The sequence below is a fragment of the Mixophyes fleayi genome, chromosome 1 (genome assembly GCF_038048845.1).
Source record: "Mixophyes fleayi isolate aMixFle1 chromosome 1, aMixFle1.hap1, whole genome shotgun sequence".
NCBI classification, from domain to species: domain Eukaryota; kingdom Metazoa; phylum Chordata; class Amphibia; order Anura; family Limnodynastidae; genus Mixophyes; species Mixophyes fleayi.
Genome location: NC_134402.1, coordinates 396,470,584 through 396,492,899, shown reverse-complemented (window position 1 = coordinate 396,492,899; position 22,316 = coordinate 396,470,584). Strand labels below are relative to the sequence as shown.

The 22,316-nt window shown below is 40.3% G+C and overlaps 2 protein-coding genes across 2 annotated transcripts in view; one reads left to right on the top strand and one right to left on the bottom strand.

Moving 5' to 3' along the window:
• The window catches only part of RFESD (Rieske Fe-S domain containing), a 29,633-nt gene extending 21,209 nt beyond the window's left edge, over nucleotides 1-8,424 (bottom strand). Inside the window, exon 1 of the mRNA XM_075181137.1 lies at nucleotides 8,353-8,424. The gene's annotated coding sequence lies outside the window, so the exon portion shown is untranslated. The remainder of the gene's footprint in view (nucleotides 1-8,352) is intronic.
• On the top strand, nucleotides 8,383-10,552 carry GPR150 (G protein-coupled receptor 150). Its single transcript, XM_075181115.1, has one exon. The coding sequence runs from the start codon at nucleotides 8,510-8,512 to the stop codon at nucleotides 9,758-9,760; it is 1,251 nt and encodes a 416-aa protein (XP_075037216.1). The 5' UTR covers nucleotides 8,383-8,509; the 3' UTR covers nucleotides 9,761-10,552.
• Nucleotides 10,553-22,316: the final 11,764 nt, after the last annotated feature.

Sequence of the window (22,316 nt, the reverse complement as noted above, 5' to 3'; positions counted from 1 at the left end):
CCTCTGCACCCTCTCCATCACAGGAATGCTCTCTGTATAGTATGGTGGTCATAGGAATGCTCTCTGTATGGTATGGAGGTCATAGGAATGCTCTCTGTATAGTATGGTGGTCATAGGAATGCTCTCTGTATAGTATGGTGGTCATAGGAATGCTCTCTGTATAGTATGGTGGTCATAGGAATGCTCTCTGTATAGTATGGTGGTCATAGGAATGCTCTCTGTATAGTATGGTGGTCATAGGAATGCTCTCTGTATAGTATGGTGGTCATAGGAATGCTCTCTGTATAGTATGGTGGTCATAGGAATGCTCTCTGTATAGTATGGTGGTCATAGGAATGCCCTCTGTATAGTATGGTGGTCATAGGAACGCTCTCCGTATAGTATGGTGGTCATAGGAATGCTCTCTGTATGGTATGGAGGTCACAGGAATGCTCTCTGTATAGTATGGTGGTCATAGGAATGCTCTCTGTATGGTATGGAGGTCACAGGAATGCTCTCTGTATGGTATGGAGGTCACAGGAATGCTCTCTGTATGGTATGGAGGTCACAGGAATGCTTTCTGTATAGTATGGAGGTCACAGGAATGCTCTCTGTATGGTATGGAGGTCACAGGAATGCTCTCCGTATAGTATGGCGGTCACAGGAATGCTCTCCATATAGTATGGTGGTCACAGGAATGATCTCTGTACAGTATGAAGGTCACAGGAATGCTCTCTGTATTGTATGGCGGACACTAGGAGGCTCTTTATATTGTATGTGTGTGTGTGTATATATATATATATATATATATATATATATATATAATAATTTCGTATGATGGTGATAAGGGGGCACAATGTGATAAAGAGGGCTCCATGGCACGGTGTGATAAAGGAGAAACTGTGATGGAGGGCACAGTGGGATGAAGGGGCAGTGTGATACAGATGGTACCGTTACAATTATGTTTTAATTTGTTTCAGTGAGTTTTATTTAAAAAAACAATTAATTTTTTATACAGGTAGCATGTGACAGCTGCATTTAAAGTACTTTGTTTCTATGGAGGCTTATTACATAAAGATCCTTACAAAGCCAGACCGTGAAGAATGGGGAGGGAGGGGTTTCAGTGCAGTTTAGAACTTGTAAAGCGCTAGCCACACCCCCACAGTAGGTTGACCACGCCCACTCGACTATTGACACTACCACTTAGATGGGGGGCGCCGGTGCCCTGTCTAGCCCAGGGCACTAAAATGTCTAGTTACGGCACTGGGATTCAGTACAAAACAGGCAACCAGTGTAGAGACTGACAGAGTGATTCAGCAGAGGAATAACAAGGAAAATCAATCTAGCCGCTGCGTGCAAAATAGATTGTAGGGTTTTGAGTCTGTTTTGAGGAAGACCAGTAAGGAGGGAATTGCAATAGTCAATGCGGGAGATGATAACTGCATGAAATAAGGTTTTTACAGTGTCTTGTGTAAGATATATCTGCGTATTGTGGAAATGTTTTTTAGATGTATAAAACATGATTTAGATATAGAGTCGATGTGGGGAACAAAGGATAGTTCTGAGTCAAGAATCACACCTAGGCAGCGAGCTTGACGGATGGGGTTTTAGGTCTGTTGTCAACAGAAATAGAATGTCAGGTATGCCTCTGTTGGTGGGTGGAAATTTTTTTAATTCTGAAAGATTGAGTTTGATTGGGGAGAGGACATCCATGATCAAATGGCAGAAAAACAGTCAGTAACATGGGACAATACAGATGTTGAGAGATCAGGGGAGGATAGATTAATTTGGGTATCATCCACATACAGATGATACTGAAATCCAAAGGAGCTTATTAGATTTACAAGAGAAGTGGTATTGTTAGAGATCAGCAGAGGACCTAGCACTGAGCCTTGTGGTACTCCAATTGATAAAAGAAGCGGAGCAGAGGTAGATCCAGAGAAATTAACACTGAAAGAGAGATTATAAAGGTGGGATGAGAACCAGGATAGGACAGTGTCTTGAAGACCTAGGGATTGTAGTGTTTGTATGAGAAGAGAGTGGTCACCAGTGTCAAATGCAGCAGAGAAATCCAGGAGAATTAGAAGAGAGCAATGGCGATTAGTTTTAGCAGTGATCAAATCATTGACAACCTTAGTCAACGCAGTCTCTGTAGAGTGTTGAGAATGAAAGCCAGACTGAAGAGGATCCAATAGGTTGTTTGTGGAAAGGAAGAGTGTGAGGCGAGTGTAGGCATGTCTCTCTAAAAGCTTGCAATGTTAATGCATTGTATTGCATATATTTAATATTACTAGACAGTATATACAGACTGAGTTAGATAGATATCATTATGAACTAACTACTAGTATGTTCTTTGAGAAAAACAGTGCTTTTGCTGTCAGTCTATTAGCAGAATCCAAAAAAACAAACAGATTTCTTTTAAACTTGAAAGTTTTTCTAGTGAAAGTAATCTTTTGTGGGGTAGTGACAAGTAAAATAATCTAGGAAAATCTGAGTGTTTGCATGTGAGATTAAGCAGCAGTTGCTAACCCCCCAAAAAGGCTATAAATTATTATTTTCTAATGTTTTCTATTTTTCAATACTATTATATTTTGGGAGGGTTATTCAGTGAAATCTATATTTAAAGAAGGTTGCTTGTGAGGGTCACCAGGCAGCTGGACCCCCATCCATAAAAACCCCCACTATATATTCTAATCATTTCTATTTTTCAATAGATTTATATTTTGAGGGGGCACAATGTTAATTGGTGCAAGTAAAGATGGCATTGTCCTTGGAGTTAGGTACATCTGTGCCATAATACTGCCCTTCTGAATTAAACTAGGGGACTCGTAAACATTTATGTGGGAGGGAGAGCGGAAAAATCATTGCCTGGGGTAAGCTTTGTCCACCCCAGGGGTAACGGGGACTGCCCGAGACTTGCACCAGAGGCTGTCCTCTAGAAGGAGTGTACTCACTTTGATGCCAGGACTGTAATTAAATTAACAGGCAGAGGTCATTGAATGGACAGTGATATGAATGAATAAAGTTAGACATTTTGGAAAGTAAATAGACGAAGGTGACCTGCACCCATAATAAAATGTTAAAAGATCTGGCACAAAATACATTGCCAGAGCTTTCATCGGTAGCCAAGAGCAGGGGTTTCTTCTTGTTTTCCTTATATCATCATGATCAGCTATTTATATAGAGCCAATTCCGCAGTGCTGTACAGAGAACTCACTCACATCAGTCGTTACCCAATTAGAGCTTACGATCTAAATTCCCTAACATAGACACAGACCGAGAGACACTAAGGTCAATTTAATAGCAGCCTTATATGCTTTGTGTCATAATGCTATGCTTCTGAATTAATCTTGGAGACTCGTAAACATTTATGTGGGAGAAAAGGTGAAAAATCATTGCCCCCGGGGTAAGCTTCGTCTAACCCCGGAATAACGGGGACTGCCCAAGACTTGCAGCAGAGGGCGGTCCGCAAGAAGGCATGTACTCACTCTGATGCCAGGACAACCGGGACACCTCACACTGCCGCTGCGTCCCGGCTAGTGACAGGCATCCGGGGTGCGCGGCTGTAATTAAATGATTGCTGACTCTTGAGTGGACATTAGGGATGTGCTCTTGGTCCCATTTTTCCTATCTCTGTGCCACAAATTTCTGCTTATAAGCTTTTACTACATTTAGTTAAGTCTTGGGGGCATCCGAGTACATGCGAGAGCGTCCAACTCTACGGGAAAGGTGGCTGCTATAAGTGAAGACCCCTCCTGCTAGTTCTAAAAGCTTATGACAGTTACTAGGAAGCCATAACATCCTAAAGGATTACATCCTGGGACCAGTGGTGTAATAGCAATCTGACCTTCAACTTATTGTAATACATGTTTAGCTGACCAACTCAAGTTAAAGAGTTTATGTTTAAATTTAGCGTAGGCCACTACGTAAGGGAAGACTTTGTCATGAGTTGGTCAACTTAACAGGTATTGCAATGTGTGGAACTAACATTCCCTGTTTTTAATATACATATTTGGTTCTTAGTGAACATTTTGATCAAATTGTTGAATGCCAATCTACTGTGACAGGGTGACCTCATTCAGGTGGGTACCTACACTAACAATTTAGAAACCATGGTACATACCTCTTTCTGTTGCATCTGCATACAGGTTATAGAAAATACTAGTAAAACATAGCTGTAAGCTACCTTAATTAAAAACACCTATGAATAAATTGGCGAGGTTCTTCCTCAAAGTGAAGGCACTCACAGCCCTCAAAGTGCTAAACAGCAAAAAGGGGGGTTTAGTCCACACAACCACATTTGTCAAAAGAATCATCACCACTGTGGTACAAATTCAAAATATTCCCTATGCAGGGAGAATATTGCCTGCTTTCAAAATGTAACATACAAATAGTGAGCAGCTTTATTTAACAACGCAATTTAGAGCTAAATTTTATTTTAAACCTTCTAGCTGGATTTACTTCTTAAAGGAATTGAGGTGGCAACCATAATTATTTACTATACTTTTATATTTTCTTTCATACCATGATGGCTTCTGTTAAGGGGCATCACCCATTGCTATCTGGTACTGCATAAAGAATGGTAGAAAGAAGATGTGTGGCACATGATGTGCATTCGGCATGTAGTCGAGACTCACATCTGTGGTGGAGGCACAAGGTGTATGCACCACTCAATTTGTTTAATTGAACTTTTAGGTTTTTTTCTCCTAGAGTACTACTCTGCTTATCTTTAACTCATTGCCTTAATTAATCCTATTAGGATAATGGCACAGTTTTTATTATATGTGTTGCTTTTATGTGATATTTACTATATGGCTTGTAATGTGCCTAGAAGTTTTTCAAACAGAAGTGTAACTGGAAGGTACGAAATATGTTCCATTACTGGTATAAAGATGAAAACCTGATCTCTGGCACCTTCGTGATAGGAAAATTAAGTTCTTTTGTAGAGAGAAAAAGGCTAAGCCTCCTCCCACACACCAGTCATTCTAAATGCACCCTCTCCACCTCTTTATCTTATCTAAATAATCCTGTATCACAAAAAGACAACTTATTTTTTACATGTTGGTGCTGAAGTAGGCACATTCATAACCTAACCCATGTTCGGCCCAACTCCTCCCATCGGCCGCTACAACATTTTGCATCTGGGCAGATCCCGCAAGTAGACACATAAATTCATAGAACAGCTTTTGCACAACAGTTTTGCACTTATCCAAAACTTAATCAATATATAACCCTAGATACACCAGTACCTATTATACCTTACGTTAGAGGTGCTTAAAACCAGTCCTTAAGAGCTTCCAACCGATCATGTTTTCAGGATATCAGTCTGTATAAACAGGTGAGATAATTACGGACTCAGACAAATAGCCTCAATCACCTGCGCATGATCAAAGAAATAATAAAAACATGACCTATTGGTAGCTCTTCAAGACTGAGTTTTTGGACGTGAAGTTGTGCAGTGGACCCCACCAGATGGAAAATTACACAGAAAATGATCACACATGGAGAAGAACTAATCATCAATACAGATGTACCTTTGAATCTGGAAACATTCAAAAACTGAATCAACACTTCTTATTGTAATATATTATTATTATTATTATTATTATTATTATTATTATTATTATTATTATTATTATTTTGTGCAGCTATAAAATAAAAATATAGTCCCTTGTTAATTATGTACTTAGATATATTTCTCCTCTCTATTATTATTGATTAACTGGGTACTATCTTGGACAACTTTTAAACTAAAACAGAAGTGGAAGTTGCTCAATCAATTTATAGTTTTGTAACAGGTGCTTGAAAGGGTGTGATAATCCAGAAAGGAACAACTTGTATAATACTCAGACAAAGAAAGATATTCCATGGGACTCAGTAAATTCATATAAATATTGTGACAGAGTCACTGGAATGAGGCTAAATGGCAGAGGTATGTGTCCCAGGCTTTCTGCCTTCTGTGCGTTAAAACACCAGGGAGAATGTGTATGTGTGGGGGAAAAGCTTCCCAGAGGGTGTTTCCCTGCTGTAATTAAAACATGGTAAGGTTCCCAGGTGTTATGTATGGAAAAAGAGAAGGGTGGGCTTCATACATAAGGCCCAGTCCAGGTCTTCTGGTCTGCCAGTCTCTAAGCAGACTGATCAGAAGTTGCACCTGTGGGGTGCCTGTTAAAATGCAGCTAGAGGACCTCAAAGTTTGTGTAAGGAGTGTAGAAGTGGGGGTGTGCCGCAGCTTGGTAGGGTATTAGGAGTTACAAGCAACCCCAGTTGCATCCCACTCGTAATACCCTATGGAGCTGAGAGCAGTTCCTGCAGCTAGCTAACGCTTGCGCCACCTAATTCCTGCCACACAGCTTTAGCCCTGTTTTGACGTGTGTTGTGTCTGCGCCTCACTGCGACTAGGATGTATTTACATGGTTACGCCTTCACAATTCCACGTTCCTCCCATTCTCTCGTAGTGAGCCGCAAGCTGTTGCAAATGTTAATTGCATCCAAGATGCAGGCGGTTTTGGAGTTTTCTGCACATGCGTGGTAGTGTTTTTGTTGGTTAGATGCGCCTAAATCGGACTTTGCGTCCGACTCTAAATGAGGTCCAGAATGTGCAATCGGGGTCTCAGGCCTGGGGAGGAGGTTAGTTGCTTCCTGAGACACACTGCTGGGGTGAGCAATAATATATGCTTGATTTGTGTGTGGGACATAAGGTCCTGTTCAGGAGAGAGGGTCTCCACAAATGTGTAAGTAAGTGCAGGACAGGTAAGGTTTTTATTTGTGTTTTGTTTACTTTGTTTATGCTAATAAAACTGGTTGAGGCCAGTTACACCGAAAACCCTCCATTCAAGTAACTTATTGCTGCTGTTCATCTCCATCTACCCCAGAAGATGGTACCTATGCCCCTGATTACCTCACAATATCTTTTAGTAAATCCTTTAAAAAGGGGAAATAATAATTATTGAATAAGGATACTTTGGGGAAAAATACAAAGTCTACATTTTATTAAATTCAGATTAAAAGGAAAAATCTCACATTAAAAATGGAAATATCTAATAAAAATGGAATGGTGTTGTGCATATAATATAAAACATACAGTTTGTCTGAACTTTGAAGATCTAATCTAATGTAAAATCCCTACCACACAAACACACCAGGGTGCATTTTGGTCAATTAATCTACCAGTATGTATTAAGACTGGAGGGAAACAAGAGCACTAGGAGGAAACCCATGTAAATTCTCAGAATCAAACCATTACTGACTGTGAGTCAGTAATGCTAATCACTGTGCTGCTCTAGTCAAAAGCACCTTAAAATGAAATAATCAACAAGGAAGAATAAGAAGTTGCTATGTACTTGGAGACTGGAATGATTGGTTATGGGCATAAATAACTTATGCACTTGGAGAACCAGTTATAATTAAGTATGAAATATCAGTAATGAAGATGCAAAAGAAGAAAGCACTTAAATTAAAAGTGTTCTGCAAATGTTAATGTTTACACAACTCCCCCTGTCTGTATCTGGTGTTTAAAGGGCAAAACAATTTTCCAGTTCTTCAGAGGTGAAAGCATTGAAAACTACAGCAGAAATGCTTCTTGAACACATATAGTTAACAAAAGTTAGATCTTGCATCAATCTCAAGGGACAACCGTTGTCCTGGTGGCCATGTTTTTGTGGTGAATCAGCAAAAGGGGATCAGTACTAGACTCATTAGTGAAGTAAACACATTAGATTTGTTGGTATCAGAGAATGATCAAATAAGAAGCTGGTGTACTAATTCAGCTTACTTTGCTGGGGACCAGCTCATTATACTCTTTAGATTTCCATTCTGCACTTTATTCTGAAAAGGAATGTTTAGACTACAGTTTGGTACACTCCATCTGGAAATCTTGCATTTGTCCCTACCATATCTATTATTATAGCCCTATTTAAAGCATGACATTGTCAATGCTTACGTGTTTGTGTCATCATTTTTTGAGACTGTTGTTATCAGGTAAATCTTAGATATACTGCTGACTTTGTTAATATTGTCATGTTATATCATAATAGAGACGATGGTAACCTGTACTGTGCTGCCAGGCTGTACATCTGTGCTTGCCACGAAGTGTGGGGACTATTAGCACCACAACAGCTAAACGGTAACAGTTTGTTTAAACCTCCCATAACGTGAATGTGTTAATGTTAGACAAGTAAAACTTTTTGCACTGAAACAAGAGAAAAGACATTCATCAATCGGAAGAGATCAAAGAGATTTTAGAACTGTAAAGAACCGATTGATGTGACCCCGACACATTTATAATAAATGAGTAGTGTGCTATAGGGGCATGTCCACACCACCCACACGAAGCGTCAGATGCCAGGGTGTGTATATATATAAAGCTCTTACCCTAAGGAGTCTTCTACAAGTTCGTGTCACCTCTAGGTTGACGCTCTAAGTCACTGCTTGTTGGCTGCAGATTTCAGCACCACAGCCGCGCTGGACAGCTGCCACGGCTCTGACAGATACGAACATTTAATGAAGATAGACTACATCATTAAGTGACATGGATGAATTATTTCTGTATGGGAGTTTTTCTCTGGACAATGACACATCCGAGGTTGACAGCCAGATCTCCTCTGCCCACATATCCCAGAATGTATCTTCCTCTGACCAAGTTGTAGAGCCACCTCGTTACAACAGACAAATTCGGATAATCACAATGACCATCATCTTCACCGTGGCGCTTGTCGGTAACTCTGTGGTACTGTACAAGATATGCAGTGGTAAGGATAAGAAACGGAAGATCAACTTCCTAATCGCCCAACTGGCTCTGGCCGATCTCTACGTGTCGGTTATGACTCTGATGTCCCAGATCGTTTGGGAGCTTCTGGAGGACGAATGGCTGGCTGGAGATGTGTCTTGCCGGATCTTTAAAGTGTTTCAAGTTTCTGGTCTTATTGTATCATCCAATATAATCGCCATCATAGCCCTGGAGAGACATCATGTCATTATGAACCCCTTAAGTACCCCTCTGCCCACCCGATGCTTTGCAGTTTGGGGCTGGCTGCTAGCTTTCCTCCTTTCTGTCCCGCAAGGTTTTGTCTTCAAAGCAGTGTATACGAAGGAGGGGAGCAGGTGTCTCAATGTCTTCGGGCAGCTACCCAGGTGGCATTTTCAGGTCTATATCATATACAGCTCCGTGGCAGTGTTCTTCTTACCGTTCTCTGTCTTATCTGTAGCGTACAGTCGCATCCTCTGGGTTATCTGGAGAAAGGGTAAAACCTCGAAATCACTGAAACACCACAATAGAGCATGTGAGCTGCAGGCGACCAAGATACCACTGAAATTGGTCGCTACCAACAGCTGCATCCCCAGGGCTAAGGTAAAGACGCTAAAAATGACGCTAGTTATCATCATCTTATTCATTGTATGTGGACTCCCCTACTTCGTTGTAGAGATGAAAATAGCATTTGGCAACATCACTGGTCTGGATGAAGAAGTCATGGCTGTGCTGGGAATCTTTGTGGTTGCCAACAGTGCAGTGAACCCCTATGTTTACATTTTCTTCAGAACAAATAATTCATTTCTAATGGGGCTGGAGAAAAAGATGTGTTTCTCCTGCTGCCTACAGGAGGACAGCGGGACCACCTTCCGCAGGCAGATAGTCTCATCCACCACACCAGCTCATAAGCCGTCCTGCACCAACACCTCTGAGGTGGAGGTATCCTCTGTCTTACACCGATCAGTCTCTCTCCTACAGCCGGTGGCGCCCAAGGACAAGGGGCTCAGCGCCCAATGTGAGAGCTGTATGTAAAGGATGGAGATACATTGGAAGTTAAGGCTCTAATACTCACATACCCATATACATGCACCAGCACATCGCTTTCTATTCATTGACCAATTATATGCTAACATGTTGCACAAAACTTATCTGTCTCCCTGCAACACACGTAGAACTTTGAAAGGAGCACACCTTGAAGGATCGGATTGGAGGTTAAAATACAATGTCTTAACACTTGTAATGAAAAATACAACCAGAACGGACAGAATTTAAAGCATTATCCAGAGCAGTATCGAGCATGAAATAAAATTAATCCGGATGATTTTCTATTTTTGCTATGACTGCAAAGACTGTCGTAGTTATAGAAGTCTGAAACACACCTGTCTTATATATGTATAGAATTGTGCCTCGTCTAGTGCCCGATTTTATTATTTATAATGATAATTTTACTACATATGACATAGGTGGGTTATTAAAAAACGTGTATCAAAGATTTGCCTTAACTTTTACGTCTTTTATTTATGTATGTATTACGCATCTGCGTTTACAATCCCCAGCCATTTATTAAGAGTCCAGTATATTGTCGTTTAGAGGAGATCCTTATGTTAAATGGTTTTTCTACTTTGAAATTCAGTTTTAATAACTTTCTAATGACAGTACTTCGGTAGTGGCTGGGGGTACTGCTGTTCACCTTATGCCCTGTTATGGCCTCTGCATGCTGGGAGAGATCCAACACAGTACACTTAATAAAAAGCCTTAGATCTACCACGGAAAGACGGATCTCTCGTTATAAAGAGCTTGCACATTAAACATGACATTGTGTAGTTTGTACACAATGTACACATTGTGTACAAAGCAATGTGTACACAATGTACACATTGCTAACTTGTCTGCTTATGGTTTAGAGCGTGTGTTTAATTTTCTTGGATTCTGTATGTGATTTAATGGTTCAGAATACGCCATATAGATGTATCTACCCAATATCTAGCAATTGAAGATTTCAATACAAATCTTATAACTACATGCTGAATGCAATATGCCCATATAAGAAGAAACAAACGCTCTTTCTGTGCTATTTAAATGATAAGCAGTTATCGTATACTATTGATAGATCACATCATAGCACTATATGTAGTGGCCCCATCAGGGTGCATGTATTGTGAAGTGTGGACATTTATATGTGGTAATTCATGTATGCTCTCTCACTACTTTTAAACCAGGCTCATTCCACTCTTCAGCTTAGTATTTTCCTGGAAAGATGTTTTGTGACATTGTTATATGATTGTAACCACATGTGACTTTTAATGTTTGTGTGTATCTTTATAAATATACTTTATCATGGAAATTACAGTATGGTTGATTTATATGTAGCAATTTTAATAAATAGCAGGGTGAACATGTGCTAGATTCAATTCACTGTTTCCAACATAGATTATGTACAGCTGCTGTAAAGTACCTGTGTTACTCTTTGTTGTATTCACAATAAGTTATATACAGGCACCCTTGGTGCTGAGCTTAGTACCACATTTAGCAAGGAATTCTCCAACCCAGCACCCCAAACTCTGAACCCTAGATACACATATTTACACCCTATAAATAGATACATTTTAATGCAGAGGCGAGGTAGGTATTTAATATACCTAGTTACCTGCCAGGTGCTCCCAGCTCACTCATCCACGTTATCATAACAGCATTACTTTATAGACTGAGACTAGCACAGTTTGGAGGGTGGTATTTGAATAGGTTAAAATCCAAACATTTTAAGTACAGGAGTATTGAATGCAGCCAGAAAGGACAGTATCTAACGCAGTATCTAAACTTGGAATACTTTAGCCCAAACAACTTTAAAAAATTTTAGTAGTTAGAAAAGATACAGTATGATACACAACTGTCTTATATATGTGTAGCATATGTGTATGCCCTATCTCGTGCTCAATCTTATTATTTATTAGGAAAATGTCACTACATATAAGATGTGTGTGTTGATGAAAATGTTTATCTCTTATACTTTATTGAAATACCTGGCATATGAATGCCACTTCTCCATTTTTTTATGCCCACTGTGCTAGTGGTTTGTGCAGTGTTGTGCAGGGTTGTGGTCCAGTGCAGAAGTGTAAAGGTTAAACCATTATCTCAGAACTGCCCAATGACACATTTGGACCATCACCCTGATTTTGCTTTTATTCTTCAAAACTAAATGTCTCTGGAGTCTCATTTATTCTTATATAACTCATTATAATAGGAGGGCATGGGGACTACCTTTATTTCAAGGGTCCCGGCCTAACATTCTTTGTACATTATTTTATGTGCATTAATATGTCTTAGGCAAGATCCCCACCACCACTGATGTGGGATGAAAATATGGCATTGTGGAAACCCCGTTAAATGGGAGTACCTCCACATTATATATTTGAGATGTAGTGAATGAGAAAGCCAATTAATTCAGTTGAATTTATAGTAATTTTCGTGGAACCATTTCAGGGGTTAAATGTATCAAATAGCAATTTTTGAAAATCCCCACTATCCGGTGACTGCATGGTAAATTTAAAGCGGCAATAGCTTTAAATGCAAGTTTTGCCCTTAAAGCCATTGCCGTTTTAAATTTACCATGCATAGTCGATGAATATCAGCGATTTGCAAAAATCGCTATTTGATAATAATACCTCCAGGACTTCCATAGTGTCGTGGTCATGAAGGAAAGCCCCTGATTGACATTGATGATGACATATATGGAGGCAATTAAACATTGCCCTGCTCATAACAAGGAATCCAATGTATGCTACACAAACATTCCCCAAGCCATTAGATTGCCCACAAGCGTACATTGTTGAAAAAAAGTTAATATTTGAGATATTTATCCCATTATCAACCCACCTACTTGTTTTTCTCCAGCAGTAGTTGTAATCTGTGAAGATGCCACCTGGAATACCCCATTTATGACAAGATAAGATGAACTGTGCATTCTAATATAGTTCTTTTAGGACCATAGTAAAAATAAAAAACATAATTTTTAAATAAACTTTAATTGAATAAGAGTCCAGGGGGTACTTGTATTAAGGTCTGATTTCTGCAATCGAAGATATTCTAGGGAAAATTTTAAACATTAATGGACCTCATTTAGAGTCGGACGCAAAGTCTGTTTTAGGCGCAAGTGGCCAAGATGCAGGAGGATTTGGTGCTTCCTGCACATGCATGATAGTGTTTTTTTGTTGGATGCGCCTAAAACGGACTTTGTTTCAGACTCTAAATGAGGTCCAATGTGTTCAACAGCAATTTATGCCATTAAACACATTGCCGTTGTCGCCAAATATCGTCGATTTGCAGAAATCAAACAATTACCCCCAGAACTCCACAATCCCTCTTTCACCAATTTATTAAATATTTAATAATAATAATAATAATAATAATAATAATAAATGTTTTATTTCTTATTTGTTGTTTATAAGCTATTGTACTAGAAAAAAAAGGGTCACCTCTCATTTGCTGGATACACCGTCACCATATACTACTTTAACCAATTTACAGACAATGGCATTGAGCATTACAATTACATACATGTTTACAGAGTTGAATAACAGAAGTTTTGAAGAGCCTGGTAAGAGAAGGCAGAGTGTCCAGGTCCCTTATTGAATATAGGAACCATTAGCAGGCTTCTGGTGGATAGATGGTAAGTGCTGGTAGCTGCAGGGTTAGGAAGTCTGTTCAGGTAATTAGATAATTTGTACAGAAAGTATTTACAGGACAAGCAAGCAAAGTGCAGTCTGCATGTGCCCTACGTTTAGGAGGATGTAAGTCAGACTCATAAGCGCAAAATGCGCTTTCTAAAATGGAGCATGCTCAGTAGCCCAGGATACGTCTCTGTCTGAGAGCAAACTGAGACATATCTCCTGCTTTTGACCCTCCAGGCTTAGAGAGGTGGAAACAGGGGATGTAGTGGGCAAGCCTAATAAAGTAAGGGCGTGCTGATGCTCTCACGTTCTATGCTGATGGATAAATAGCTGCAGGTACGCCTCTAGTAGACATATCTGTGCAGGTGCATTTCACCTGGTGCAAGATCCATGCTGATGATGATGACCATTATCATAGACCTTGCTATGTTAAAAAAATTAAATAAATAATCATTTTAAAAAACCTGCGTGCCCTTCCCTATCCAAACATCTTGACATTTTCCCTGGTTACTACAGATCCCAGTGGGCTTTGGGTGCCAGCGCATGCTGGCACTTGAGGTTCCCCAAGTGCCAGAATTATATGGAAGACATAGGTATGCTGGTTCCTGTAGTACTACAAGTGCAAGAATGGCCAAACACTTAATTGCAACCTGGGCATGCTGGGACCTGTAGTGCACCATGGACCAAATGGATCTTTACATTTATTTTATTAATATTACCGCCCACCCACTGCCCCAGGTATGTGGGAAGAGTTCTAGTGCTTATCACCTCAGGGCTCTTTATACCTAGGGGGGCATATTTTTTTGCAGACATGATCTCTCTAGGGAATCCAGCCCAGTGCTGACCAGCTTATGGTTGGTTTGGCATTATGGAAGGGAGACCCCACGTTACATTTCCCTGCTATAATGCTTTTTGTTCCCTCGATTTTGCAAGTTCCAGCCTAGGTTGGCAGCACTAGGGCTGGTTATTATTGTTCTCTATCTGCCTTACCGGGCCTCTGCAACTGATACACTTAAAGCCAATCAGTCACAGTGGATTTTCACCCTGACTGGATACGCCTGTCACCTTGCCAATAGTGTACACTAACATTTAAATTATTTGGCTATTGGAATGAACAGACCATTGACATGAATTCAAAAACACTGGTGTAAACTCTCGTGTTAACCCCTAGGGGATATGTATACAATGTGCTGCAAATGAGGTGACATATTTTGAAAGTACTTAAAACAGGGACCAAAAAACACAAATGCACACAGAAGCATGAAGAAGTATGAGTCATATCTGATTGGCTGCTGGACCCTTTTCACCCAACTGTCATCCAGAGTTGTTAGAGTTGCAGAAACTGCCTACTCTATTACCCAGAACCAGGGGGCAGTAAAGTATCCTTCACCTCTTCCATTGCCCCGCACAATTTGGTTCAATTGCTCCTTTGCACTCTTTCATTACTTACCCTAGCTAATACTGATTCATCTCTTACATCTCTCCATTACGTAGTCTTTACCAGTGGACCTCATCTTCCACCAACTGTGATGGACACTCCTGTAACCTTGTCTTCTCCCGCTACTACTCCATCTCTAGTTTCTTCACCTTAGATTTCCCACTCTCTAACTACAACCTCCTTTCCTTCAGTCACATTTCTCATTTTCGCTAGAACAACTACTTTCTCCTATGACTGCATTGTCGTTCCCTAATCAGGCTGTCTCTTTCTACAACAAAACACTCACTTCAGCTCTAGCCTATGCAGCTCCAGCTACCACATACAGTCTTCGAGGATCCAGTAGTGTATTGATATGTAGTGGTTTCGTGGGACTATTCCCTGATAGAGCTGTGTCAGTAGTGTATTGATAGATACCAATCTAGGGCCCCTGTGCCCCACCCATTGACCTCCTCCCAGTCTCCCCCTACCCCCCTCCCTCTCCTGTCCCCCTCCTACTTCCCTCCTTTTCATTCTCCTCTCCCCCCCCTCTCCGTCTCTGCCCCCGTTCTCCCCATTCCCTCCTCCTACCATTGTGTCTCTGTCCGTCCTACCCTCCCCTTAGATTGTACGCTCCTCCGAGCAGGGCCTCCTCTCCTTCTGTTCTCCACCACCTTAACTCTGCTCTCCAGCTCCTTGTCTCCTCCGTGAGGTCCTCCGGCCCCTGTCTCTACCCCGCTGGGGGGCGCTCACCTCTAATCTAGCTGTTCATTGAGATTCTTAGTTACTGTGATTTCTGTTAACTGTACTGTGCTGTCTCACCCTGTATCGTGTTTCTGTCTGTCCATGTCTGGCGCTATGGATACCTAGTGGCGCCCTATAAATAAAAATTAATAATAATAATAATAATCCAAATCCCATACATGGCACAACAAACAGACCCGCTACCTGCAAAAGTGCTACCGTACTGCAGAGCGCCACTGGAGGAAATCTTGTTCCTATCCTGATTTCCTCCACTATAAATTCATCCTTTCACATACAGCACGGCCCTTTCAAATGCCAAACAAACTTATTTCAGATCTCTACTGTGTAACCCACGCCGCCTCTTTGCCACCTTTAACTTTATTTGTTGCCCACCCACACTCCTACCTAATGTACAACATGTCCAAAAGAGATCTTATCATCTCCCCCCCTGCCAGAGTCACCCCCTCCTTTTAAATCTCTTTCACTGTCAATAACACCACACTTTCCTCAGTCTCCCAAGCCTGTTGCCTTGGTGACTCCAACCTCTGCTTTATTCCTCACATCCAGACTCCTCCTTAAAAACATTGCCAGAATACGCCCTTTTCTTACATGCTACCAAAACTCTTATCTATTTTCTCATCACCGCCCGTCTTGACTACTGCAACCTCCTGCTGTTTGGAATTCCCACACCTTTGTAAGCCCGCTTCAATCTATCCTAAATGCTGTTGCAAGACTGATCTGCCTCGCTCACTGCTCCACATTTGCTGCACCACTTTGCAAATCCCTACACTGGCTCCCTGTGTCCTCCAGAATTAAAATCAAATTACTCACCCTTACCTACAAAGCCCTCAACAACACCACCATTTCATACATCTCAAATCTCATATTAAAATACTCTGCTTTCCGCCCTCTTAGATCTACCTTTGATCTGCGCGCTGCCTCTCCTCTGGTAACCACCTCTCACTTCTGCCCACAAGACTTCTCCCGTGCTACAACCGACTAATGGAATTCCCCATCACGCCCAATCAGGCTTTCCCAGTCTTCAAATATTTGGACGCTCTCTTTTTTATCTTATCTTATCCTTGATTATACTATTTGCACTAATTCACCCTCAGCTTTGACCTCGCCCACTTAGAATGTAAGCTCTCTAATAAGCAGGGTCCTTCATACCCTTTATTTTCATGTCTGCATTTATTTTGTCTACCTTGTATGTTTTATGTATGTCCTGTTTTCCCTACTGTACAGTTCTGGTAAGCACTGCAAGGCCTTACAAATCTATGCTAATAATAAAATAATAATAAAGAGCTGCAAATGGGTAAAAATGCTAAGTCTACGACTGCAGCAGGTCACTGCTAGGATCAAAAACATGAAGGACTCGAGAACCTCTTGCAGGCACCACCTTAAGAAATTGGTGAAAGCTAGGGTAAGGAATAATGTTTTCCTACATCACTTTGTTTTCATACATAATTTTTATCTATATAAAGGGACATTTTTTTTAGATGATAAATCCTTTTCTTGCCTCTAACCTTTTTTTTTGTATTAATAATAATAATAATAATAATAATAATATTAATAATAAGGAACCTATGTTTTATTAATCGGTATCCTCTCTATTCCACTCTTAATACATTTCTAAGAGTATATTCATTGTGGCTAACATATTAATATATTTATATTGTTATATATCTGTTGATTTACATATGTTATATACTGCACCATTAGGCTTAAACATTTATACCTTTTTTATAACCATCCATCCATTTTAATGTACTTGGCAGTTTATTACTTGTAATACCCCCTCTGGTTTTGTTCACACCTCCCAGTGACAAATTGTGTAGCCCGGCACTAGGACCCAGAGGAAACACAGCAGGGATGTTGCTTAGCAACATCAGGCTGGGATAAGGGGATCAGAACCTGTGTGTAAAGGGACAGCCAGGGACCAAGGACACAGGGGAGGAGGTCCTGGAATCCCTCTTGTAATCTGGGGAGCTGGTCCATCGCCTGCAGCCACTAGGGGACATAGTACAATATCACTGACAGAGCACCAGTCACATGGGGCAGATTTCATGGATAAATTACCTCAGAAAGTGACAGGATGATAGAAAGGAGAAGCAGCGAACATTGAAAGGGCTGAGAGATAATACATGGGAGGGGAGAGATAATACCCCTCAGAGGAGGGGTGAGAGATAATACCCCCACAGAGGAGGGGTGAGTTGTATTATCCACGCAGAAGAGGGGTGAGAGATAATACCCCGCAGAGGAGGGGTGAGTTGTATTATTCCCGCAGAGGAGGGGAGAGAGATATTACCCCTGCAGAGGTGGGGTGAGAGATTTTGGCCGCACAGAGAAGTGGAAAGATATTACCCCAGAGCTGGATTAAGGCTTCGGGGGGCCCGGGGCACTTAAGACAGGGGGGCCCTAAGCTCTAAAATTAAGACAGTGGTTCCCAAACTTTTGCATTTTGCGGCACACTTAGAGTCTCCATAATTTGAAACCGCACATTAAAACTACCAATGATATCGCAAAAAATGTAATGGGAAAGTAAGTGCATAGAGTATGATAGCTTTACAATGAAGGCACTTGGGGAGGTGGCAGTATGGCATGCCAACATATATACCCGCACTTCCACCACTGTAGAATATATATTATATATATGTGTGATATATATATATATATGTATATATGTTACCACTACTTACAGCTGCCTGCCTCTACTCAGATCCAGTGATCTCCTTCTGAAAAGCTGGTTAGGTCCACAAAGATTTGAAGGTATAATGGCTGGATGTAATATATATATATATATATATATATATATATATATATATATATTTTTTTTATATTAGTACAGGTACTTGTAAAATGTACAAACACCTCTGTATAAAACACATGTAAAATAATGCCATTGGGTATAAGTCTATAAGCATTGACACACCTACATCACCCACAGCCCACAGTATGACACTTACAACTCTCCCAGTGGGGCTCGCCTAGGTTGTCTGCATAAGACAAATCATTGCTTACACAAAACTAAAATACTGTACATTAAAACAATCATCAAAAGCCCACATTAAAATGTGTATTGACACCACACATTAAAACTAGCAATGATACCGCACATTTAAACTAACATAAAAAATAAACATTGATAACTTAACACCAATTTTGACTATATGGGGCATATTCAATTAGGGTTCCGGGTTCCGCGGATTTTCGTACGCAACCCTATGGGCTGCAAACGAAAATCCACGTTATTGCGGTACCGTGGATTAAGTTCATGGCCCGTTCCGGCGCGACCGGGACCGGAATCGTAATTGAATATGCCCCCAAATGTCTATATATATATATATATATATATATATATATAATATATATATATATATATATATATAATATATATATATATATATATATATATATATATACGTGTGTAATAATTAGAGATGGGCGGGTCCGGTTCTCCGAGAACCGAACCCACCCGAACTTTGGGTATCCGAGTACCGAGCTGAGCAGCTCGGTACTCTCCCGCCCATTCCGAATCCAAATCGAGGCCGAACGTCATTGTGACGTCGTCGGATCTCGGGACTCGGTTCTCGCGATACTTCAACTTTATAAATACACGCCTCCACAGCAATCCATCGCCATTTGACAGAGGGAGAGAGCAGGGTGTAGTCATAGGCTAATTAGAGCAGGGACAGAGAATACCATATTGTTCTTGCAATTGCTCTAACCAAAATCGCTAGTGCAGAGAGGAGGATAGAGGTTTATTATTTTTTCTTCATATTTGGCACTCCCCAGCGCTTTTGGGGTGTCCCCCATAATTGTGCATTAATATTTCTGGCTGTCAAAAGTCATATCTGTCAGCAGTATCTACTAAATAATTTGTAGCACACCTCAGTGTTTTTGGGGTGTCCTCCCTAATTGTGCATTAATATTTCTGGCTGTCAAAAGTCATATCTGTCAGCAGTATCTACTCAATAATTTTTAGCACTCCTCAGTGTTTTTGGGGTGTCCTCCCTAATTGTGCATTAATATTTCTGGCTGTCAAAAGTCATATCTGTCAGCAGTATCTACTCAATAATTTTTAGCACTCCTCAGTGTTTTTGGGGTGTCCTCCCTAATTGTGCATTAATATTTCTGGCTGTCAAAAGTCATATCTGTCAGCAGTATCTACTCAATAATTTGTAGCACTCCTCAGTGTTTTTGGGGTGTCCTCCCTAATTGTGCATTAATATTTCTGGCTGTCAAAAGTCATATCTGTCAGCAGTATCTACTCAATAATTTGTAGCACTCCTCAGTGTTTTTGGGGTGTCCTCCCTAATTGTGCATTAATATTTCTGGCTGTCAAAAGTCATATCTGTCAGCAGTATCTACTCAATAATTTGTAGCACTCCTCAGTGTTTTTGGGGTGTCCTCCCTAATTGTGCATTAATATTTCTGGCTGTCAAAAGTCATATCTGTCAGCAGTATCTACTCAATAATTTGTAGCACTCCTCAGTGTTTTTGGGGTGTCCTCCCTAATTGTGCATTAATATTTCTGGCTGTCAAAAGTCATATCTGTCAGCAGTATCTACTCAATAATTTTTAGCACTCCTCAGTGTTTTTGGGGTGTCCTCCCTAATTGTGCATTAATATTTCTGGCTGTCAAAAGTCATATCTGTCAGCAGTATCTACTCAATAATTTTTAGCACTCCTCAGTGGTTTGCGCTCAGAATGGATTCAAAGCAGTCCACATATGATCTAAATGAGCAACCAGGTTCTGTCACCAGTCCTGATGTTAGTGTTCCCAGTACGTCATCTGGCCAAGGCGATGTCAAACAACAGAGTGTTTTCAAATTAGTGCAAAAAACAAAAACCAAAAAAAAATTTACTGTATTGAAGCGAAAAAGAAGTGTAACTGAGCAAAAGTTAAGTGACGATAAAAAAAAAATTGCAAGCATGCCATTCTACACACGCAGTGGCAAAGAGAGAATGAGGCCTTCACCTTTGGCTATTAGTGGCAGATACCAAAAATTTACCCAGCCTACAATTGGTGCACAACTACTGTTACGCGTCAAAGCCGAGCTGCAAGATAACAGTGAGGCATTACAGGAGAATATTTGCTCTGATTCACAAATGACAACAATCCCTGTGGAGAGTCCATCCAACAGTAGGATGTCTAATCGTGAGCATTCTTCTGATGTGTGCCTTAATAGCCCGAGTGTAGCCGGTGATACCCAAATTGAGGATGCCACTTTGGAATTAGAAGAGGATGAGGGGGAGATTTGTGTAGGCGACGAGGGCGCTAATGATGATGTTGATGATTATGATGCAGACAGATACCAAATTGCCTTTCTCAATTTCTATTTATATTCTAGATTATATAACGGCTGAATAGTTTTCTATTTTACTCCTAGTGGAGAGAGGATCTGATGCAGACAGATACCAAACTGCCTTTGTCCATTTCAATTTATATTGTACAGTATATAACGGCTGAATTTATTAGTATTTTATACAAGTGGAGGGGAGCCTAGAGAGACAGAAACCAAACTGGCTTTCTCCATGTCAATTAATATTGTACAGTCTATAATGGCTGAATTTTTGGTTTTTTTAAAAAAGTGGAGGGGGGCCTATAGAGACAGAAAGCAAACTGTCTTTTTCCATTTCTTTACATATTTAACTATAAGTGTAGGGTGTAATATACATCCAAAGACGATGGCTGCATTGCCAATATGCATAGATGGAGAGGAAGACAATCTGTTTTGTGTGTAGAATAAATGAAGGCCTACCAACGAAGAATTAAACTGTTTTTTTGGATGATTTATTACCTCAACAATTAGATTACTTGTCTCTAAAACAGTTGGAGCACTAAATTGGGTTAATTTAGACCCAAAAACATGGATTTTCCCAAAAAATAGCAAAACAAAACCAAACAAAACCAAAACCAAAACCAAAACACGCAATGGCGGTTTTGCAAAACCAAAACCAAAACCAAAACACGACGGTAATCCAGATCCAAAACCGAATCCAAAACCAAAACACGGGGGTCAGTGACCATCTCTAGTAATAATTATGCAAGACCCTCTATTTTATTAATCATTATTAAAGTTATTATCGAAGCCTGACACTTATATTAAAGCTTTAATTAGATTACATAAATATGTGTATGTAAAAATATAAATATAAATTATAAATAATGTACTACATTTTTTATTTAAACTTTAATATAACTGGACAGCTTCAGTAATTACTTTACTAATGAGTAATAAAATAGAATCTGCCACTCTGACATTGGCTCTACCAGCCTAATATTAATGTTTAATGTATACTTATTTAAACACTACTGATAAAATAAATAATCATATTTAAGAAGATTATAATATGTAAATTGTAGCCAGAATGTAATATATATATACTCTTACTGTTACAGGTGGCTACATTTTACATACTTAATCAAGAAATACCCATGTTATTAAGGGTTTTCTATATATATTTAGTTTTAGTATAATTTTTTTTTCACTCACCTATTCTTCACTCTTTCTTCAGTCTTCATGCCGAGGAGGAGCTGCTGCAGCTGCACATGCGCAGCAGCTCCATTTCGTCCATTTTAGGTAATACAGCTGCTAAGAGTAGGCTCACATCGCGCATGCGTCAGGTGGCCGCGGTTGCTGTCAGTTGCTGTCAGACAGTAACTGACAGCTAGTCATCATTAGGAGAGGAAATGCGTGCAGCGGCGGCGGCAGCGGCGGGGGGGGACCCGCCACCCGCGGAGAGAGAGGGTCATGGC

Coding starts and splice junctions, on each gene's coding strand:
- GPR150 (XM_075181115.1), top strand. CDS start 8,510: ATGGATGAATTATTTCTGTATGGGAGTTTTTCTCTGGACAATGACACA.